The 22,745-nt window shown below is 39.6% G+C and overlaps 1 protein-coding gene and 1 pseudogene across 1 annotated transcript; both read left to right on the plus strand.

Annotated features, from left to right (window-relative positions):
• Positions 1-393: 393 nt before the first annotated feature.
• Positions 394-1,944, plus strand: LOC103948582 (annotated as a pseudogene).
• A 12,283-nt stretch (positions 1,945-14,227) lies between these two features.
• On the plus strand, positions 14,228-15,016 carry LOC125480903. The gene has a single exon (XM_048592142.1). It carries the CDS (start codon positions 14,228-14,230, stop codon positions 15,014-15,016), a length of 789 nt encoding a protein of 262 aa, XP_048448099.1.
• Positions 15,017-22,745: the final 7,729 nt, after the last annotated feature.

A 22,745-nucleotide genomic window follows, 5' to 3' on the forward strand; every position in this document is an offset into this window, starting at 1 on the left:
TAAAAGGAGAAGATATAACACATACAAAACCAGAAGAACCCTCGTACAACTATATATATTCCTCCAAGAGAGAAGAATAATTTACAACGATTAAACCTAAACCTAGACCTTTATCTAATGATGCTGTTTGAAATTCGTTTACGTATGTGATTAGCCAAGCCACACAAAAAACTCTTACTCCAAATTTGTTATTTATAATTTTAGTACTGTTTGAAATTCGTTTTCGTATGTGATTAGCTCAGAAACTTTGTATACATTTCAAATTGTGCGATGAGCACCTATATTGGACTTAACAAATTGTAGTCATTTACTTTTTTTCCCATGAAAATCAGACACCCATATATTGATATGAACCAAAGGAGAAGATATAACACATACAAAACCAGAACAAAAATGGCAACTTTAAGGTTTCAAATATGTATTCTGGCATTCTGTGCAAGTCTTCTTATTCCAAGAAAAAGTAAGCTGCCTTGTTCATCTTTGGTGATTCAATATTTGATGTCGGAAATAATAACTACATCAATACTTCCAGTTTCTTTCAGGCACATAATTGGCCATATGGGGAAACCTTCTTCAATCACGCCACCGGTAGAGCTTCTGATGGTCGTCTAATTCCGGATTTCATCGGTAAGATGCTGTAAATAATGAATTGTTATGTATGGTCTTCAATACTAGTGAATAATTTACGTACAACCGATTTTAAAATTTCTATTAATGATGCAGTCGAGTATGCAAAACTGCGATTTATACCGCCATATTTACAACCCGGGTTCGACAATTATATTTATGGGGTGAACTTTGCATCTAGTGGGGCTGGTGCTCTTGCAGAAATTCATCAAGGATTTGTATGTGGTCTTGCTTATATATATCGAATATGTTCCACCATTTGTCGAGACTACTCATTTTGCCAATCTATATTACGTCTTCTCTTCATTAGCATGACCTTGTTATTCTTGTATACAGGTGACAGACCTTAAAACTCAACTAAGGTATTTCAAGAAAGTCGAGAAGCAGTTGAGGCACAAACTAGGTGATGCAGACGCGTACACATTTATATCAAACGCTGTTTACTTGATTAGCATTGGAAGCAATGATTATTTACCCCATTCCATTCAAATTCAAGTTTTTTGAACCCCACTCACATGAAGAATATGTTGGCATGGTGATTGGAAATCTCACAAACGTGATCGAAGTAAATACATTCTGTTGACTTTCTCAAAAATATGAAATACATATGATACATTTTGATACTAGTTTCTTCTTTTGAAACTTCGGACGAGTTACTCTACTTCATATACATTTGTCAGGAAATATACAAGAAAGGAGGAAGGAAATTTGGTTTTGCAACCGGATTTCCTCTCGGTTGTATACCTAGCATGAGAATACTTAAACCAGAAAGCATAGGTGCCTGCGTGGAAGAAGTTACAGCATTAGTGAAACTACACTGTAGAGTACTTGCTAAAGACCTTAAGCTAAACACCAAGCTCCAAGGATTTAGATATTCGTATGCAAATTTCTATATTCAAGTAAATGAGATTATTGGCATTAAAATACGCTAAAGTATATAGCCCTGAAGCCTTCTCCGTTTTGATTTAGCATCTCGTCTTGTTTTTAATATTCCTTTCGTTATTGTTATGCTGTAAAGGTTTCAAGGAAGGAAAGGCGGCGTGCTGTGGTTCTGGTCCATACAGAGGAATTTCGAGCTGTGGTGGCAGGAATGGTTCCGCAGAGTTCCAATTATGTGAAAATGTAACCGAATATGTTGTCTTTGACTCTGGACACCCAACAGAAAGGGTTTATCAGAAACCGTCCAAGCTATGGTGGAGTGGAACTCCGAATATGACTGGGACTAGCATTAATCTGAAGGAGCTATTTGGTCTTTAGACCGTGTGGGTCTATAATTTTCATAAGCAATTCTGAATTTTGTTGCAGATACACCTCTGATTCAAAATTAATACATCCCATTTGTATTCAATTATTCAAAATAAAAACATCGTCAATATAAACTACTATTGATCAATCTTTAGTTAATAGTATTTAATAGTATTTGATGGGTTTGTAAAGGTTTCAAAATGAATTGATTTATTTTATTTGAATGGAGATAGTATTTGATGGGTTGTGATCATTCATAAATAGGGTAGTGATTATTCAATTAAGGAGAAAGAGAGCAGTCTTTGCCTTTAAACAAAAGAGATACAACTATTAACTCTTAAAGGAAAGACACAAGTATTATGAAGAGTCACTTCCACATCTATACAAAGGCTCATTAGTCAATTAACTAATTGAGTCATACAAGTTCGTATGAGTCATACATACTTAGAGATTAAGTGATTATGAAAGAGTCCAACATAACTGTAGTTCGATGGAGCCTTACGATTTGGAGTGTTATTATTGTCAGGATGTGGTAGTTATATCCTTGGAGATAAACAACGATCAACCATGAGTACTGTAATGAGGCGTAAAATTATCTTAAGGAGAAAGAACCAAGTTCTTGACTTTCTAAATTTTATATCCCAATTCTTAGTTTTCTAAATCTTCTAACGCAATTCTCATGCATTAGCATTGCATTCAATTATGATTATGAATCTATTTGTCTACTTATAATGCTATCATTTATTGAGAAATTTTATTTAAATTTATGTAACATCTTTCTACACCTAACTTAAATTTTAAATATTAATTATCTTTTTTGCCCTATTGCATAACTTCTATAAAGTACAAAATGAAATTAATAATAAAAATTTATTAACAAACCCACACACTATAATTAAATCCTACCATCACCCTCACCCTCCTTGTCTACAACTCTATTCTTGCTTTCATGTTCACCACGGCACAATCTTTTCAAATGCGACCAATTTACCATGACGAATTCCCCGAAAACCTTAAAATAGTTGTACAAGAATTGGATGTTTGTAGAAAAAAGAATGGGGCTTTTAGATCCAGGTCCAAAAACGTAAAGTGTTTTTAGAAGTGAGTACAGTTATCTAATAATATGTTTTTATTTCTTTTATACTCATTCTACATTTTCTAAAAATATTAAAAATCAATTAAAATCTTCTAATATTATGCATTTTCCAACTCCAAAAAAAAAATATTTAATATCTTAAAACAAAAAAAAAACTAATATACTAACATAAATTTATCTGCAACGCATTCTACCCTAACTCAAGTAACAAATATATGAATGTATATAATACCTATATGTGAGATACGAAACCTAATTAAAAGGTAGAAAAAACATAACATACCTACAAGCAAGACACATTAATCTATGATAGGTTGATTATAAAAAAAGAATATGTCACATAGATAGATAAATATAGATAAATATAATTAACCAGTGATATAGGTTGATTATAAAAATTAAAAATAAAATTTATAAATGGGGTTTAAAACAGGAGGAAGAATGAGAAATAACAAAAAGATAAATAAAAAGAAATAAGCAAAGAGATAATTGGGAAGAAATTTGATTTTTATAATAAATCTTATCATTGAACAGATAACTATTGATAATTAAATAATTAAATATAACAAATTGGACTTATTTTAATAAACTGGACTATTCTTACTATTGGCTCAAAAAATTGGACTTATATCAAGTTTCCCCAAAAAGGAATATATAATTGAATGTTGAATTTCATTGATACGTGCAAATAATATATATTACACACACACACACACACACACAACTACATTCCTCCACACACTATAATTAAATCCTACCATCACCCTCACCTTCCTTGTCTACAACTCTATTCTTGCTTTCATGTTCACCACGACACAAGCTTTACGAATGCGACCAAATTACTATGACGAATTCCCCGAAAACATTAAAATAGTTGTACAAGAATTGGATGTTTGTAGAAAAAAGAATATATGATTGAATGTTGAATTTCATTGATACGTGCAAATAATATATATATATACACACACACAACTACATTCCTTGTATAACAAGAACTCTTCCTACAAGTTAGGAATACATTTACAGTTATAATTCTAATTGATTTCCTACTTTGTCTAACACTCCCCCTTAAGTTGAAGAGTGGATGTCAAGAACTCCCAACTTGCGTAACAAGCTTGAAAACTTATCCTTACCAAGAGGCTTCGTAAACAAATCTGCCAACTGCTCTATTGTACCAACATGCTTAGTCACTATTGTACCATCAACAATCTTATCATGTATAAAGTGACAATCCATCTCAATATGCTGTGTGCGCTCATGGAAGACGAGATTGCCGGCTATATGTAATGCCGGCTTGATTATCACAAAATAAAAAAGATGGACCAGTTGAAGTAATACCCAAATCCTCCAATAGAAACTGCAACCAAACCACCTCACAACAAGTGCTAGCCATAGCTCTATATTCCGCTTCAGCGGAAGAAAGGGAGATAGTTTTATAACGCTTCGCTCGCCATGAAATCAAAGAATCTCCCAAGAACACACAAAATGTTGTTAACTTTATTTGATTATCAGAATAGAATAATAAGCCCTGGCTTGGAGTAGATTTCAAATAACGAACAACTCGAAGAGCGGCATCCATATGAGGGATTCGTGGTTTGTGCATGAAACGACTTAGAACATGTACAGGATAAGTAATACACGGCCGGGTTATTGTTAGATAAATCAATCGTCCCACTAGACGCCTATATTTTTCTAGATCCTTGAGAAGCTCTCCTTTGTCAGACAATTTCGTATCCTCCATAGGAAAAGATTTACTTTGAGAATCTCCAATGCATATTTACATTGAGAAATATAAATGCCACTTTTGGATTGAGAGACCTCAATACCCAAAAAATACTTTAAATCACCAAGATCTTTAATTCGGAAGTGAGTATGAAGAAAAGATTTGAGAGAATCAATTGCAACACTATCATTGCCTGTGATCACAATATCATCCACGTAAATAAGAAAGGTTGTGAAACAAGTACTGACTTTTTCGTAAACAATGAATAGTTGGCTTTAGATTGTTTGAAACCAGCAGAAAGAATGGCATCGGAAAACTTGGCAAACCATTGACGAGAAGCCTGCTTGAGACCATAAAGAGATTTGTGGAGGCGACACACAAGGTTGTCCCCCTATCACTGAAGACTAGGAGGATGAGTCATATAAACTTCCTCAATTAAATCACCATGTAAGAATGCATTATTGACATCAAGTTGATGGAGATACCAACACTGACTAGCGACAAGTGCAAGTAAACAACGCACAGTGATCATCTTCGCAATGGGTGAAAAAGTGTTATGATAATCAATACATTTTGTCTGTGTAAAACCCTGAGCAACCAGACGGTTTTGTAGCATTCGATCGAACCATCATAATTATGTTAAATTTTGTACACCCACTTGCAAGCAATAGGGATTTTACTAGGGAAAGTGTAGTCAAAGTACAAGTACGATTAGCATGTAAGGCCTTAAGTTCGGACTTGGTTTCTCTGCCCTCCCACTTCCTATACATTCTTATCCCTTCCTATTTGTGCGGTCACAGTTAAGTTACGTCAACATTTTATATTACTATTGTTTTTTGTCTTATTATTTGTGTAAAAAAATTAATATAAAATATTGACATGGCTTAATCGTGATCGCACAAAATAAAAAGGATTGAGAGTGTATGAAAAATAGAAGAGCAGAGAAGCTGAGCCTTGCTACCACAACCCACCTTTGCCATATTTCCCACCTCCACCGACTCCCACATACCGCCAACCATTATTGACCCCCTACCTATTCCCCCACGGCTCCCGATGCCTCAGTACAGCCCACACGTAAGTATTCCTGTACCCATGCCCCTCCGTCATATTTAAAAGATATGTTTGCCCGTAGGTGATATTGCCACTACACGCCTCATCGACTTTGCAGCCGAGTTCCGCCAAAGGTACACGGTATCCTATTTGTGATTATATTTCTTACCGCCGTTTATCACACAATCATCTTTCTTATATCTACTTTGTTAGTCAGAATGTGGAGCCACCTTCTTTTCTAGAAGCTGCTAGTGATCGTACTTGGCTCCATGCCATGCCATGACCGAAGAACTTGAGGGATGCGGCTTCTCTGCCCATTTTTCATACATTCTCATCTTCTTTTATTTTGTGCGATCACGGGTAAATCACGTTATCATTTTATATTGATTTTTTTACATAGATAATAAGATAAAAAGTAATAGTAAAATAAAATGTTGACGTAATTTGATCGTGACCAAACACATAAAAGAAGATAACAGTGTATAGAAAATGCGAGGGCAGAGAAATCAGGTCCGTGTAGCAGGGCATGTGTGTTATTGGAAGGTGTGTAAGAGGCACAGTGGAAAGTGTGTCAGGGACAATAGGCAAGGTAGGATGGGGCGGTGGTTAAGAGGTGGCAGGGACATGGTGGGGGCCTGGGGGAAATAAGGATGGACGTCTAGGGAAGAAGTAATTGGGAGAGGTGGCTCGGGGTTTTGACCGAGTGAAGAGGCAGCAGGTGGATGAGGAATGGAAGAGAAAGGGAAGGAATTTTTGTGAAAAATGACATCCGGACTAGTGAATGTGCAATGTGTGTCAAAGTCATAAAGTTTATATGCTTTTTGACCATGAGGGTAACCAATAAAACTACAACGATGAGCTCTAGGTGAGAATAACGAATGTGGCATAAGATAAACAACCAAAAACATGGAAATTGATCATAAGATGGTGGTTTATTATTGAGGACCTCAAGGGGGGACTTTTGATGGAGAAGGCGGGAGGGAACTCGATTAATCTTATAAACGGCTATGAGAACACATTCATCCTAAAATTTTGGTGGAAGGTGGGATTGAAACCGAAGGGCTAGTGTGGTTTCGAGAAGGTGTCAATGTTTGCATTCAACAACATCATGTTGTTGGGGCGTGTAAACACATGAAGTTTGAAAAAGAACCCCATTGTCAGAGAAAAATTCACGAAGAGAATAAAAATCACCCCAATTATCAAAACGAATGCTTTGGATTTTAGTATGAAACTAGGTATTAATATATGCGAAAATTTGTTTAATAATTTATTGGGTGTCAGATTTATGCCGCATTAAGGAAACCCATGTAAATTGGGAAACATCATACATAGTAGTCAAATGTAATGAGCTCCAGTAAGGGAAGATTGCCGATTGGGACCCCAAATATCACAATGAATTAAAGAAAAAAGAAAAGTTATTGAAATTGAACTTCAACCAAAAGGTTGGCGGGTTTGTTTCGCCAAGGGACAACAGCACAAACATGGCTAGAATCAAAAGAACAATTAAGAAAATTGGAGGCTAAAACTTGCAAACGGCCGGAAGAAGGATGGCCAAGGCGCCTATGCCAAAGGGAGGATGGTATGGTGATGATGTTGCATAGAGGTTGACGGGTGGGGATGGAAGAGTCAAGGGCCACGAGGTAGTAAAGGTTGCCACGTTGCTTACCCACACCAATCATTGCCTTCGAAACCAAGTCTTGCAAAACACACCAAGAAGGAAAAAAGTCACGGAACATGATAATCCCTCTGTAAGCTTACCAACCGATAAAAGAACTACTTTGAAATTAGGAACACACAAAATATCTTTCAAATCAAGTGAAGAATTCAAACGCAGAGTCCCAATTAATGTAATTGGAGTCGTGGCTCTCCTTGGCAAGGAGACAGCCGGCAATTGAGGAGCATAAGTATCAACCAAACATGATGAGGAAAAAGTGATAATAATCTGTAGCACCGCTATCAATGATCCATTGACCATGACAAGAAGCGATGGATAACAAACTTTTGGCAAAGTCATCGCTAGAAACAGCATGGGCCTAAGCAAATGAAGAGGATGCGGTGGTGTCATCTAGAGCAGCGAGAAGGCGAGAGTATTGGTCAGCGGAAAGGTTCGGCATGGCGACTTGAAGATCTTGGAGGGTGGAAGACCCTTGCACGGTGTGGGCAGAGGGAGAAGAGTGCTGAAAGAGTTGCTGCCAGATGAAGCACGCTGATTGCTGAAGGACCAAGAAGCAGCTATACTGCGAGAGGAAGAAGCAGCAAGGTTGCTACGTGTAGAACCAGCGGAGGACGGTGACCGAAGGGGGGGGAGGCGAGGTCTCGACAGCTGACCATGGAGATGATGGCCAATAGGACAACCATGAAGTTTGTGACAAGTTTCACGCGTGTGGAAGTCGTAGTCGCAGTAAGTGCAGTGGAGATGAGGACGATCGGAGGAACTTCGATTAGGGCCACGAACCACCATTGCAGCAAGAGATTCTAATAATATATATGTGCAAATAATATATGATTGAATGTTGAATTTCATTGATACGTGCAAATAATATATATACAACTACATTCCTTGTACTCTTCCTAGGAGTTAGGAATACATTTACAATTATAATTCTTATTGATTTCCTACTTTGTCTAACAATGTTCCTGCATTGGACATGTTCATATGCATTGCTGATCCGTACAAGGAGCCACCAATGAACATGGTCAACACCGCCTTGTCGGTCATGGCTAATGATTAGCTGACAGAGAAGGTATCGGCGTACGTTTCAGATGACCAGGGGCTCGGCTCTGACTATCTTTGCTTTGAAGGCTGCCAAGTTTGCAAGCCACTGGTTGCCTTTTTGCAGGAAGAACAGGATTGTGGAGTGCGACCTACAAGCTTATTTGAGTCTCTTTGTGATGCGAGAATTATACGCACACAAATTAAACCCTATTTTTGTCAATTGTAGTAAGTATGTAAGTAGGGATCGTTCTGGACCAGGGATTAGGAGGGATTGTTAATCACTTGGATTTGACTTCAAAAACGTAAAAACAAGTTTAAAACACAATTTGATGCGAAGAATGCAAAACTAAAAATAAGAAAGATTAAGACTAAGACTTAAACAAAATATGGGGGGGGGATTTAGGTTTGGACGAGATTAAACTAAAATGGATAGATTGCAAAGAAAACAAATTGTAAATACGAATATGACGGAAATGAATGGATGGGAAGCTAGCTAAGGGGTTCATCTCCACACATGTTATACTTGCATACAAAACAATTTCTAATTGCTTATCAATAAACCATGAATTCTCAACACCCCGGGTTAATTAAGTCCGCTTAAATTAACCGTCAAGTTTTCCTTAAGTTAATGAATTGGATGATTGCATACGACAACCCAAAGCATTCCCCTCAAGTTCCCTACATGAATTGCATAATAGAGATACAAGCAAGAAACATTAAGTTCTTTGAAAACTATAAGTGTTGACGAGGCATTCGTTACTATGATTGCATGAAACTTATGCCAATAATTTATTTAACGCGATTGTTTATAAGCAACCTCCACTACTTGTGAATATAAGTTCATAACTATTAGGTGAAACTCACTTACATTCTAGCGTCATATTCATGCATGAAAATTAAGCGTGCACTCTCAATAAACATACATAAATAGGTTATCAATCAAATAGTTAAACAAATTGAATTCACAACTTATGAAATGCAATTAGAAGTAATCAAATCATATTGCAAGCATAAACATGTATTTCGAATCCCCCCCTAGCCAAGGGGGGTTTAGTTCCTCATACGTACAAGACAAAGAGAATTGAAATTAAACATTGGAATCGAGGAAAAGCAACACCTAAAAATTCCAACAACTCAAACTTGAATTGTATGAACGTTTAGGCACTCTTCTCCTCCTCTTCGTTGTAGCATAAGGTCTAAGGGATGTTGTTGGTTTGGTGTTTGTATGGAGGAATGGTTAGGAAGTGTTTTGGATGGATGGGGAGTGGTGGAAATGAAGAGAATGATGCTGGAAATGCAAAGAAAACCCACGGCAAAGAGAAGGGAGATTGTGTTTTGTGTTGTGTTGTGTATGAAGGGAGGTGTGGAATGAATTGAATGCCAAATGAATGGGAATGCAAGGGTTTTTATAGGAGGAATGGAGGTGTATATGGCTGTTTGTTTAGGATGCATGTGGCTAGTTAATGATGGAAAAACAGCTAGGAAAGCATGTGAAAGCTGGAATTGCATGTGGCAAGGTGTGTGTATGTGCTGGAATGGTGTGTGAAGGCACGGCAAGGGTGTTTTCTTGCTGATTTTCTGGCTACATGATGAAAGGTTAATGAATAATGCATGTAGGTGGCTGCAATGATGAAAAGTGAGAGCTGGAAATGGCATGAAATGCACGGCACAAGGGAGAATGGTGCTGGAATTGCATGTGAAAGCTGGAAAGCAAAGGGATGCACGACATGGAATTGTTGTATGAGCTGGAATTGCATGTGAAGGTGCTGGATTTGGAAGGTAGGCCACGGTATGGATGTGTTTTGGGTGCATGTGTGTGTTGAATGGTGTCCTTTAATTATGCACGGGTTAGGCTTGGTTTTCTGGTGGAAATGAATGTGAAAACCACGGTTTGGATTGTGTGATGGTGTGTGAATGATGAAGAGTTGCATGTGGCTAGGTTGGTTGAATGATGATGATGCATGTGATTGGTGGGAACAAAGGGGGAAGCACGGCAACAAGGTTGCATGAGTGAATGATTGAATGTGCATGTGGGTGAATGTGAAGGGAATGCATGTGTTGATGAATGGGATTGTGGAGAAATGCACGGCTTTGATGGTGTTTTTCTGCAATGGTTGCAATGATGAAATGGATGGGAGTGCATGTGGATTAAAAGGGGAAGGTATGGTTATGGTTATGATAAGTGATAAGTGAATGGTTTGATAAGTGATAAGTGAATGGTTTGGTCTTCAATTTCGTCCATCTACTTGGCTTTAAGCATATGCAATCCATTCCAATCTCTAATTTGCTCCAAAAGGCTCCAAAAGGCATCCTTTTGCATACTTTGCCCTTAGAACCTGAAAACACACAAAAGAAGCATAAAGGACTAAAATAACTAAAGAAACATAACGTAAATGCACGAGAACTAGCCATTTAAGTAGCATGAATATGCTCCTATCACTTTGCCATGAAAACAATTGAAGAATTTGGAAATGGATTGGAACTGTGATCAGTTAGATGAAGAGTGCACGGTGGGAGGTATGACAAATGATCCAGAATGCTTTTTGACTTTCGAGTCTCTTTGAAAAAAAAAACACTATTTAATTAGAGATTTTATTTTATTAATGGGTGTAAGGATAACTTTACAATTTGAATTGGATTTGGAAGGAGCAAGTCGCCCGTTACCACAATTGTGAAAAAGAGTTGAGTTCTTGCATGACGGCGTAAGTTCAAACCCCGTAAATGGCTAATCTAACATCTAATCTAACAAAAATCTATCGTTTGACCAAAAAAAAAAGATTTGGGAGGGTAGTTTAAGTAATAAACTTAGGTTGAAAAAGATTAATTTTTAATTAAAAATAATATGGGTGCAGGGAATATGTTGGATATAGAAAGAGGTTAGATAGGTTCAAATAAAATTTTCCTTTCGATTTTGGCCTTACAATTCATTATTTCTAGATAAAAACCCATCTATTTTCAAAGATCCAGTTTAAGCCCAAATTTAAAATTTGCAAACATATAGGAACACTATTGACCTATTAATGCAGTAATAAACTTAGGTTTAAAAAGATTAATTTTTAATTAAAAATAATATGGGTGCAGGGAATATGTTGGATATAGAAAGAGGTTAGATAGGTTCAAATAAAATTTTCCTTTAGATTTTGGCCGTTACAATTCATTATTTCTAGATAAAAACCCATCTATTTTTAAAGATCCTGTTTAAGCCTAAATTTAAAATTTGCAAACCTATAGGAACACTATTGACCTATTAATGCAATTTATTTACACTCATGCCACTCATGTGACTGCCCGTTCCAGATTTTCGAACCGTAAGGGTGAAATGACGATTTTGCCCCTATTATGGTTGTTTCGTTGTGTGGTTGTTTTTGGGTGTTACTTGGCTGGTTTTGGACCACACACATACCACACTCACTCACCCTCTCTCCTTGCCCTGTCCCGAGCCTTCTCTCTCTCCCATTTCTATTCTTCTTGTACGGACGACAACCAAAACCATCCAAACCTTCACAGATCGAGGAAACAAATTACATATTCATGTTCGTGAGGTCCGTAGGAGTTCAACCATACCCATTTCAGGTAAGGATACCTTCGTTTTCACGTCGAACTCGGGATACCCCGATTTGGTCACTGTTCATGCACACGTTAATTCTTGTGTTTTTTGGAATTTCAAGCTTGTAGGAAGCTTGGTGAGGTCCTTAGAAGGCTCGGGGTGGTTCGTTTGAAGATTTTGGACATCAGGATCGTGAGTTACAAGGTTGGCTGAAGTTGGTGGTGTTTTTCCGACGAGATTCCATGGATTTTAGTGCTTGAAAGTGGTATGGATTTGTTCCTCTTGTTGTAAGCTTCATTTTGGTACCAATTTTGTGAAATTTGGTTGAAAAACGAGTGAGATACAAGGTTTTAAAGTTTTTCCGATTTTCCGGCGCCGGAGCTTCGCTGAGGAAGATGACGGAATATTCCTAACAACGTTAATGGAATCCATTAGAGTTAACGGAATATTCCTAACGACGTTAACTGACGCCGTTAGTGTGCCAGGCACGTGCCTGCGCGTGGGCGACGCGTGTGGCCGTGCCTTGGCCGGCGCGTGCGGTGGTGGAAAACTTTTCTAAAAATATGGGGATGTTCCTGAGGTTGAGTAGATCACGTTGGTGTATTCATACACCCCATTTGAGCATTGTATGAGAATTTATTTCATAAGGTTGGTTATGTGCTTTAAAATTAACGTTTTTATAATTGTTTCGCATATAGGTAAGACCTATCCTGAGGACGAGCGCGGTCACTCGAGGCAAGGGGGTTACGACCCTTTTACATACCAGTGAGTGGGCTTTTGGTTTTCCGTATATACCTATATACTTACGTTTTTCCCAAAAAGTGAATGGAAATGTTTATACGTTTATATGCCATGCATTATTGTTTGTCGTTTGTTTATGCATTATTAGTAGCCTATATATATATATATATATATATATATATATATGTATGTATGTTGGTGTTGCGGGAGCACAGGTAAGTGCCAGGTGAGTATGGTTTATGCGTATATTCAGTAGTGGTTTGAGATGCATAAAGAGCTCATAACCTGCACCTCCGGTGTTAGTGCTCCCGCCCAAAGTTGGGCACAGTCCTTCACGTGATGTTCACCTCCCGCACCATACGCTCATCGTGGATCCAAGTTAGGTGCACAGTCCTATCATACAGACCACTTTAGGTGGTTCCGACTCGTAGGTGACCCACGATTAGTCGCCCAGCCTTCACGTGATCGTAGCACTTGAGCGTACTTATTATACACCCAGTCCTGTCGTACAGACCACTTTAGGTGGTTCCGACTCCTGTGCAGGTATAGTTAGTGAAATGGAGATTTGAGCTTTAGATTCAGCCATACAGGTCACGTTAGGTGACTCCGGCTGACAGATTTCATGGCATTGATTTTGACATTACCTGAGCACTTGCATTTTATTTCGAGGCTTTTGGCATGGCATATTTCCGAGCATGATTTATATATATGTATATTATATTTTCTGGGAAGTATACAGGTTTTACAGCGAGAGGTTAGAATCTTGTTTTTGAAATGGTTTTTGAAAAGCTTTGTTTTTTGCCCACTCACACTTTTTGTTTTGCGCCCCTCCAGGTTCTAGTTGGCTAGCACTCTTGGTGGCTTCCCAGAGGATTTCCCTGGCATATCTGACAGATTATCACCAGTGTAGAACCACCTTCGAGTGTGTTTATGTAGTGTTGTTTCTCCCGGACTGCATTTGGTATTCGTGCTCTGAACTTTGTTTTCACACTTACGCTTGCACATATATGTTCTTACTTTGTGTAAAGCTGGTTTTTATTTATTCGTACTTTTATTATTATTAGCTTCCGCACTGTGCACATGGTTACGTCACTTCCACGTGACGGCCAGCATGCCCTGATCTTGGTCGGGGTGTGTCAATTTGGTATCAGAGCCTAGGTTTCGCAGTCCTGTACTTTTGTGAGTATTCTAATGGTTTTGGCGTCTTCTGTCAGAATTATGCCGCCTCGTCGGGAACCACGTCGCTTTGCTGAGCCTAGTTTCCCCGATGTAGCTCAACTGGTGAAAGCTATCGCTACAGTTATTCATTCGGCGCTCCGCCCTCCCCAGAAGACTCCTCTGGAGACTATGTATAATCTGAAGTTGGATAAGTTCGAAGGCAACGAGGGTTTTGAGGGTGCGGAGTGGTGGCTAGAATATATTGAGAAAACCTTTCGTGTTTTGCATAATTAGGGGAATCTCCCTGTTGAGAAGTGGGTAAAGATGACATCGTGGTTTTTGGGTAAGGATTCTGCATCCTGGTGGGAGCAAGAACTTCGTCGTTTATCTCCAGCGAAGAAGACTGATCAGGATATATTCAGAGAGTTGTTCAGGAGAAGGTTTGTGCCTCCTGAGTATATTAACTGCAAAAAGCAGGAATTCACTGAGTTGAGACAGGGGAAGCTGACAGCAAACGAGTACTACCAAAGGTTTACTGATTTGTCTCGCTATCATCCAGATGTTGCTGGCAATCTGGCGGAGATGCTTCATCGTTTCCGTTTAGGCACTAAGAAGAAGTGGCGTTCGATGCCGGCCACTACCCCATGTGACACCTACCAGGAGTTTTATGAGATTCTGTTGAGAATTGAGGATTCAGAGAACATGCCGAGCGAGAGTGAGGAGGAAGAGAAAGATGATAATCAGAGGAAAGATGATAAAGGTAAGGGTCAGGCGTCGCTCGGACCTCGTAGGACCCCGAACTTCAAGAGGGGTAGTAATAGTTCTAGCTCTTCTAGCGGTGGCTTTAACACCACTGGTCAGGGTCGTGGTGGTAGGTTTGCTGGTGGTACCAGAGGCCAGAGACAGGGTGATACTGGTAAAGGTAGGGCCCCAGTTTGCCGCAGGTGTAATAATCGACATTTTGGCGAGTGTAGGCAAGGCAGCAGTGGTTGCTTTACTTGTGGGCAGATGGGACATCGAGCTGCAAATTGTCTCCAGAGTCAGCAGAAGCCTCAGCAGACTTTCTTGCCACCACCGGCATCGATCCAGCAGATTCCTGGTCCTGGTAGTTGAAGGCAGACAGGTTGTGGTGGTGCCTATTACTATCAGGGTGATGCTGTTCCTTATGCCCCGGGACAGTATTAATACCCCCAAGATCCATATTCTCAGGGTGGTTATCCCCAGTATTCTGGTGGCTATATGCCGTATCCTCCAGTTCCAGCAGGCGGGTCTCAGTGGTTTCAGGGAGGACAGACTCAGCATGGGGGAGATTGCTTCGAGTAGTGCGGGGTCTTCGAGGCAGTCTGGTCAGCCTAGTCAGGGGCGTGGCACTCAGAGTCGTGGTGGCCAAACGAGCAGAGGTCGAGGTGGACGGCAGCAGACCCAAGGGCGTATTCATAATATTTCTCTGCAGGACGCTTAAAACAATCCAGATTTGATCATGGGGACGTTAAATATCCTTGGTTATTTTGCTAGAGTATTAATTGATTGCGGTGCTACACATTCTGTGATTTCTCATACATATGCTCAAGTGACGCAACTTCGCCCCACACCTCTAGGGTATGATTTAGAGTTTGCTATGCCTAAAAGGGAGAGTTGTATTGTAGATCGTGTGTACCCAGGATCTCCAGTGATAGTGGAGGATATTGTTATGCCAGCTGATCTTATCCCATTGGATATTGTTGACTTTGATGTGATTCTGGGCACAGATTGGTGATAGGAGCATTTTTATGCGACTTAATTGGCTTGTTCTCATGCATTTATGTCGTTTTTCCTTAGTTAGTTTAGTGTTTAAAGTCATTTTCGTGTAATTTCAGGTTTTAGTGTCAAAGTATGCAAAAAGAAGCAATTTGGAGCATTCTAGAGCATTTTTGGGCCAAGATTGGATAGTGCAAGCATGGAGGCATGAGGATGGACGAATTTGAAGGCTTGAATTCAGTTAGGGAGCTGCAAGGGGGCCTAAAAACCTTATTTCTAGAAGGCTTTATCTATTCACAAATGGTGCCTAATTTCTGTATTGGAAGAACAAGCCGTCCTAGCTTGTCACTAGCCGTCCTACCTTGTCTCCTAGCCGTCCTAGCTTGTCACTAGCCGTCCTAGCTTGTCTCCTAGCCGTCCTAGCTTGTCTCCTAGCCGTCCTATCTTGTCTCCTACCTTGTCCAAGCCGTCCTACCTTGTCCAAGCTACACACATATATCCTTTAAGTGTTTCATGTATAGAATTTCTAGTACAAAACCTTTTGGTTTCAACTAAGTTCTAAGCCTTTCCTAGCCCTATAAATAAGGCTTTGTAGCAAGGCACTAAGGGGAGGACTCATTCACCCAATTTTCGTCCATTCATCTAGCCACACCATTCTACACATCCTAAAATCCTAGAAACACAATTCCACCAAACACTACACCTTGCCGTGCCTATCCTCCATCCAATTCCATAATCCCTGATCCTAAAACACATCCCAACCACCCCATCCACCTTTGTGCCGTAGCAAGGAGAAAGAAGGAAGGACTCTTGGATGCTCAAGCTTCGTCGTTGGTGCATTCTAGGTGTAATTCGTTTTATGATTTCAATGTTTAATTTATTTTCCTTTCATTTTGCTATGAACATGAGTGGCTAAAACCCTATTGGTTAGGGGTGATTTCGAAGCCATAACTATGTGTGCAAGTTGATTTGATAAATTCCAGTTATGAATTCTTGAATCGTGAATGCAATTGGCTTAACTGTGCGAGTAATAACGTATTTGTGTTTGTTAATTAGGGGTCGACACTTAATTGGCTTGCATGAATATGATGCTAGAATATAAGTTTGTTTCACATAATTGTCACACACTTATATTCACAAGTAGTGAAGGTTGCTAGTCACAATCGCGTTAAGTTCAATTCCTAGCATAAGTGTCATGATGTCATAGTCACAAGTGCTTTGTCAATGCTTATAGTTTTCATTGAACGTAATGATCTTTGATTGTATCTTTATTATGATGTCATGTAAGGAACTTTTGAAGAATGCTTTGGGTTGTCGTATGATGTCATCCAATTCAATAACACAAGGAAAACTTGAGAATTAACTAGTGATGTCACGGTTAATTTGGGGCATTGTCATTCATAATTCTATGAAGGAATAACTGGAAATCGAGTCATTTGCATACTTGTCATGTGTGGAGAAAGAACCCCTAACTAGTCCATCATCCATTAAAAACCCCAAAAACGTTTCAAAATCAGTTTTAATTTGCAATTTGTTTTCTCAACTTTAATTTCGTCCAAATCAAATCCCCCTTTACTTTGAAGTCTCAATTTAGTTAGAAATTGTTTTGGTTCATGTTTTTAAGTGTTTTGAGTCAAGTTTTCAACCAATTTCGTCCAAATTAGTGTAGGTGCTCAAAACTGCCCAGAAAGTGGTTTTTAGGCAGTTTTGAGTCTTCTAGTTGCTGTTTTGAGTTTTTGTTTTGTTTTAGTGTTTTAACTTTAGTTTTTCATTCTTTGAGTCCAAATTAGTGTTTTTAACTTTGTTTTGGAGTTCTTAGGTCAGTTTTCAAGAGTTTAGCAATCCCTCCTAATCCCCGGTTTTGAACGATCCCTACTTACATACTTTGCTACAATTGTCAGAAGAGGGTTTAATTTGTGTGCTTAATATATTTCGCATCAAATTTTTGGCGCCGTTGCCGGGGATTAGCAACTTTGCTAATCCCTTGTATTGTTTTTGTTTCATTTATTTCACTTTGTTTCTGATTTTGTTTTAGTTTCTGACCTATTTTTGTTTCTTGTTTTTTAGGTACTAATGCATGACGCGGAGTTCTCAAACTGTGCATGCACATATCTTAGACTTTAACGACGATTTTGAACGTGATTTGAGAAGAAAGAGGAGGCATCCCGAACGTAGTGAACCTAGTTCAAGTTCAGAGGCCGAATCTGAGTTTGAAGAAGTGGAAGAAGAAGTTATGGCAGCGGACAATCGGACCATTAAAGAGCTTTCGGCCTCAGGATTGGCCAATGCCGCACCATTATGCATTCAATACCCCGCGGCTGCCCAAGGCAAGACCGATGAATTCGAGTTGAAGTCAAGCTTGTTGCACCACATTCCTAAATACCATGGGTTTTCCATGGAAGATCCAAACAAGCATCTTAAAGAGTTTGAAGTAGTTTGTTCAAGCATGACTCCCGTCAATGTTGACGGAAGTATTTTGAAGATGAAAGCTTTTCCATTCTCTTTAATGGATAAAGCTAAGGATTGGTTATACGTGTTGGCTCCTGGCACTGTCACTTCATGGGAGAGTATTAAAAGAGCGTTTTTGGAGAAGTTTTTCCCAACTTCTCGCATCATTCTTCTTCGTAAAAAAATAAGTGGAATTCAACAAGATGAAGGTGAGTCTTTTCCTGCATACTATGAACGTTTTAAATCACTTGTTGCTTCTTGTCCACAGCATCAGATGAAGGAGGAGCTACTTTTGCAATACTTCTACGAGGGCCTCCTACCATTAGAACGTCAAATGCTCGATGCCTCGGCAGGTGGAGCATTAGTGGACAAAACACCTATGGCTGCCAACACCTTGATTTCTAATCGAGCGTTGAACGCTCAACAATACGAAGGAGTAGGCCAAAGAGGACCCCCACGGCAACATGTTCACGAGGTAAGTTCTACTTCCGACATTAATTCACAATTGGCTAATCTTACTTCTATTGTGTCTCAGTTGGCCGAAGGCATGAAGATGCAAGGACCAATTGTATGTGGCGTATGTTCTATGCATGGACATGCCTCTGAAAAATGTCCACAGTTGATTGAAAATGGTGGATGGGAAAGCGCCAATGCAATTGGGTTTCAAGGCCAAAACCAACCAAGGAACGATCCTTATTCCAACACATATAATCCCGGTTGGAGAGACCACCCAAATTTCAAATGGAGGGAGCCCCAACAATCTCAAAACCAAGGAGGCTTTAGGCAACAACCCCCTGGGTTCTTTCCCAAAACCTACGGCCCACCCCAAAATCAAGCCCAATCCGGCCCAAGTGCCTCAGGTACGTCTCTTGACAATGATGCACTTCTTAAGATACTAACTAAGTTGTCTAATGGGCAGGACGATCAAGCTAAGGCTATGCAAAACCAAGACAAAAGGGTGGATCAATTGGAGAAACAAATGGGGCAAATTGCCGAGTTTATGGGGCAGTTTCGTGAACAAGGAAAGCTCCCTAGTTCCACCGTTCCAAATCCAAAGGGAGGTTTCGAAAGTGCAAAGGCCATAACCTTGAGAATTGGAAAAGAGATTGGGGCAGATCCTACACCATCACAATCAGGTCCCAAAGGTGATGAAAACTTGCAAATTGAAGAGGAAGAATCAAGCAAACCCACGGCAAAGGTGGGAGAGTCTTTGCCACAAGTTCCTAGTGCCCCAAAACTGTCTAATTCGGCCAAAAAGGGTAAGAATGTGTCAAATTCGGTTTCTACTAATGTTTTTCCTTCGAATGCTCCTTTTCCTAGTAGGTTTATGCAAACAAGGAAGGAAGAAGCTGAAAAGGACATCCTTGAGACATTTAGGAAAGTTCAAGTGAACATACCCTTGTTGGATGCAATCAAGCAAGTCCCTAGATACGCCAAGTTTTTGAAGGAGTTGTGCACCACTAGGAAGAGGATGTCGACCAAGGAAGTGGTAAAAGTAGGTGAGAATGTGTCCGCCATCTTGCAACGCAAACTACCTCCCAAATGCAAAGATCCGGGTAGTTTCACCATTCCTTGTGTCATAGGTAACACTAGATTTGAATCTGCCATGCTTGACTTAGGTGCCTCTATAAATGTTATGCCATATTCCATATATGCATCTATGAACCTAGGAGCATTGAAAAAGGATGGTGTTATCATACAATTGGCTGATAGATCTAATGCCTATCCAAAGGGAGTTTTGGAAGATGTTTTGGTGCAGGTTAATCATTTGATCTTTCCGGCGGATTTCTATATCCTTGAGATGGATGAATCGGATCATGCACCCTCGCTGCCCATTCTACTTGGAAGGCCATTCATGAAAACGGCCCGGACTAAGATTGACGTGTTTAATGGAACTTTGTCCATGGAATTTGATGGGGAAGTTGTTAATTTCAATCTTTCCGATTCTATTAAGTATCCTAGTGAAGATCATTCATGTTTCTCTATTGATACTGTTGACTCTTTGGCGCAGGGATACCTTGAAGATTTGAATGATGATATGCTTGAAAAAGTCATTACAAGTGGTGTAGAAGTCAAAACCAAGGGAGCAACATCCATGCAACCCCACGGCACAAATACACTATCCTATGCCGTGCATCCTAGTGAGGATTTTCTTGAAGTAGTTGCTGCCCTTAAGTCATCACCAATACATGATGGTAAGTTTCCTAACAAAAAGTCCATTCCCATTTTGACTAACAAGTTGCTTCCATCCATAATTCAGGCACCTATCCTTGAACTCAAACCTTTGCCAAGCCATTTGAAGTACATTTTCTTGGGAGAAAATGAGACACTGCCTGCCATCATATCATCATCCCTCACGGCACAAGAGGAGGAAAAACTCATGCATGTGTTGAAGGAGTACAAATCTGCCCTAGGATGGACATTGGCCGATATCAAAGGTATAAGCCCCACAACTTGTATGCATCACATATTTCTTGAGGAGGGGACCAAACCAACTAGAGAGGCTCAACGCCGTCTTAACCCTCCAATGATGGAAGTTGTGAAAAAGGAGATAATCAAACTTCTTGATTGTGGAGTCATTTATCCTATCTCCGATAGTCGTTGGGTTTCACCTATCCAATGTGTGCCTAAGAAATCCGGAGTGACGGTTGTGGAGAATGCCGAGAATGAGCTTGTACCCATGAGAATCCAAACCGGTTGGCGTGTATGCATCGATTATAGGAAGATAAATGCCACCACAAGGAAGGACCACTTCCCATTGCCGTTCCTAGATCAAATGTTGGAAAGGTTAGCGGGTCATTCTTTTTATTGCTTTCTTGATGGATATTCAGGTTATAATCAAATTGTCATTGCCCCGGATGATCAAGAAAAGACCACTTTTACTTGTCCCTTTGGAACATTTGCATATCGACGCATGCCATTTGGTTTGTGCAATGCCCCTGCCACGTTTCAAAGGTGTATGGTAAGCATTTTTTCTGATTATGTTGAAAGGATTATTGAGATATTCATGGATGACTTTAGTGTTTTTGGTGATTCTTTTGATAAATGCTTGGATAATCTCACTTTAATCTTGAAACGTTGTGTTGAAACAAACCTTGTTTTAAATTGGGAAAAATGCCATTTTATGGTTAAACAAGGTATTGTTTTGGGTCATATAATCTCTGAAAAAGGAATTGAAGTTGATAAGTCTAAAGTAGATCTTGTACGCTACTTACCCTCTCCTACTTCGGTTAGAGAGGTTCGTTCTTTTCTTGGTCATGCAGGATTCTATAGACGATTTATCAAGGACTTTTCCAAGATTGCACAACCCCTATGCCGCCTCCTCCAAAAAGATGTGTCTTTTGAGTTCAACGAGGCATGCGATAAGTCATTCAAGCATCTCAAAGAGCTCCTAACCACGGCACCCATCATAACTCCCCCGGATTGGTCCATTCCATTTGAATTAATGTGTGATGCCTCGGATTATGCACTTGGGGCTGTTTTGGGTCAAAGGAAAAATAAACAGTCACATGTTATTTATTATGCTTCCCGCACTTTAAATGATGCTCAATTGAATTATTCTACAACCGAAAAAGAACTCTTGGCGGTTGTATTTGCTTTAGATAAGTTTAGATCATATCTTATTGGCACTAAAGTAATTGTTTTCACTGACCATGCAGCCTTGAAGTATCTTTTCACCAAAAAGGAGGCCAAACCAAGGCTCATTCGTTGGATGCTCCTACTTCAAGAGTTCGATATTGAAATTAGGGACAAGAAAGGTTGTGAAAACGTGGTGGCTGACCACTTGAGTAGATTGGTGCGTGAAGAAGAGTCCCTCCCCATTTCTGAGACGTTTCCGAATGAACAACTTCTGTCCATTGAGGTAAGTACCCCTTGGTATGCCGATTTGGTCAATTTCTTGGTGACTAAGCAAGTTCCTAACACCCTAAGCAAGGTCCAACGTGATAAATTGATACATGATGCAAGATTTTATGTGTGGGATGATCCATATCTATGGAAATATTTCCCAGATCAGATTATTAGAAGATGTGTGCCAACTTCTGATTTTAACTCAATTCTAGCATTTTGTCATTCTTATGCATGTGGAGGCCATTTTGGTACCCAAAGGACAGCTCATAAAGTGTTAGAATCTGGTTTTTATTGGCCTACATTGTTCAAAGATGCTAGAATGTTTTGCTTAACATGTGATAGATGTCAAAGAACAGGTTCTATTGGTGCAAAAGACCAAATGCCACAAACACCCATCTTCAATGTTGAAATCTTTGATGTTTGGGGTATTGATTTCATGGGTCCTTTTCCTTCTTCATTTGGTTTCACTTATATTTTGCTTGCGGTTGATTATGTTTCTAAATGGGTAGAAGCAAAAGCTACCCGTACTAACGATTCTAGAGTGGTTTCAGATTTCATCAAGACTAACATTTTCTCTAGATTTGGGATGCCGCGGGTATTTATAAGCGATGGAGGTTCACATTTCTGCAATAGGACCATTGAGGCACTCTTCAAGAAGTACAATGTCAAGCATAAGATTTCAACACCTTATCACCCACAAACAAGTGGCCAAGCCGAAGTATCAAATAGAGAGGTCAAGCAAATCTTGGAGAAGACCGTGGCGCCTAACCGGAAGGATTGGAGCATGCGTTTAGACGATGCACTATGG

Source organism: the organism of the source record quoted next, unplaced genomic scaffold (genome assembly GCF_019419815.1).
Source record: "Pyrus x bretschneideri cultivar Hongxiangsu unplaced genomic scaffold, Pyrus_bretschneideri_v1 Contig37, whole genome shotgun sequence".
In the NCBI taxonomy this organism is placed as follows: domain Eukaryota; kingdom Viridiplantae; phylum Streptophyta; class Magnoliopsida; order Rosales; family Rosaceae; genus Pyrus; species Pyrus x bretschneideri.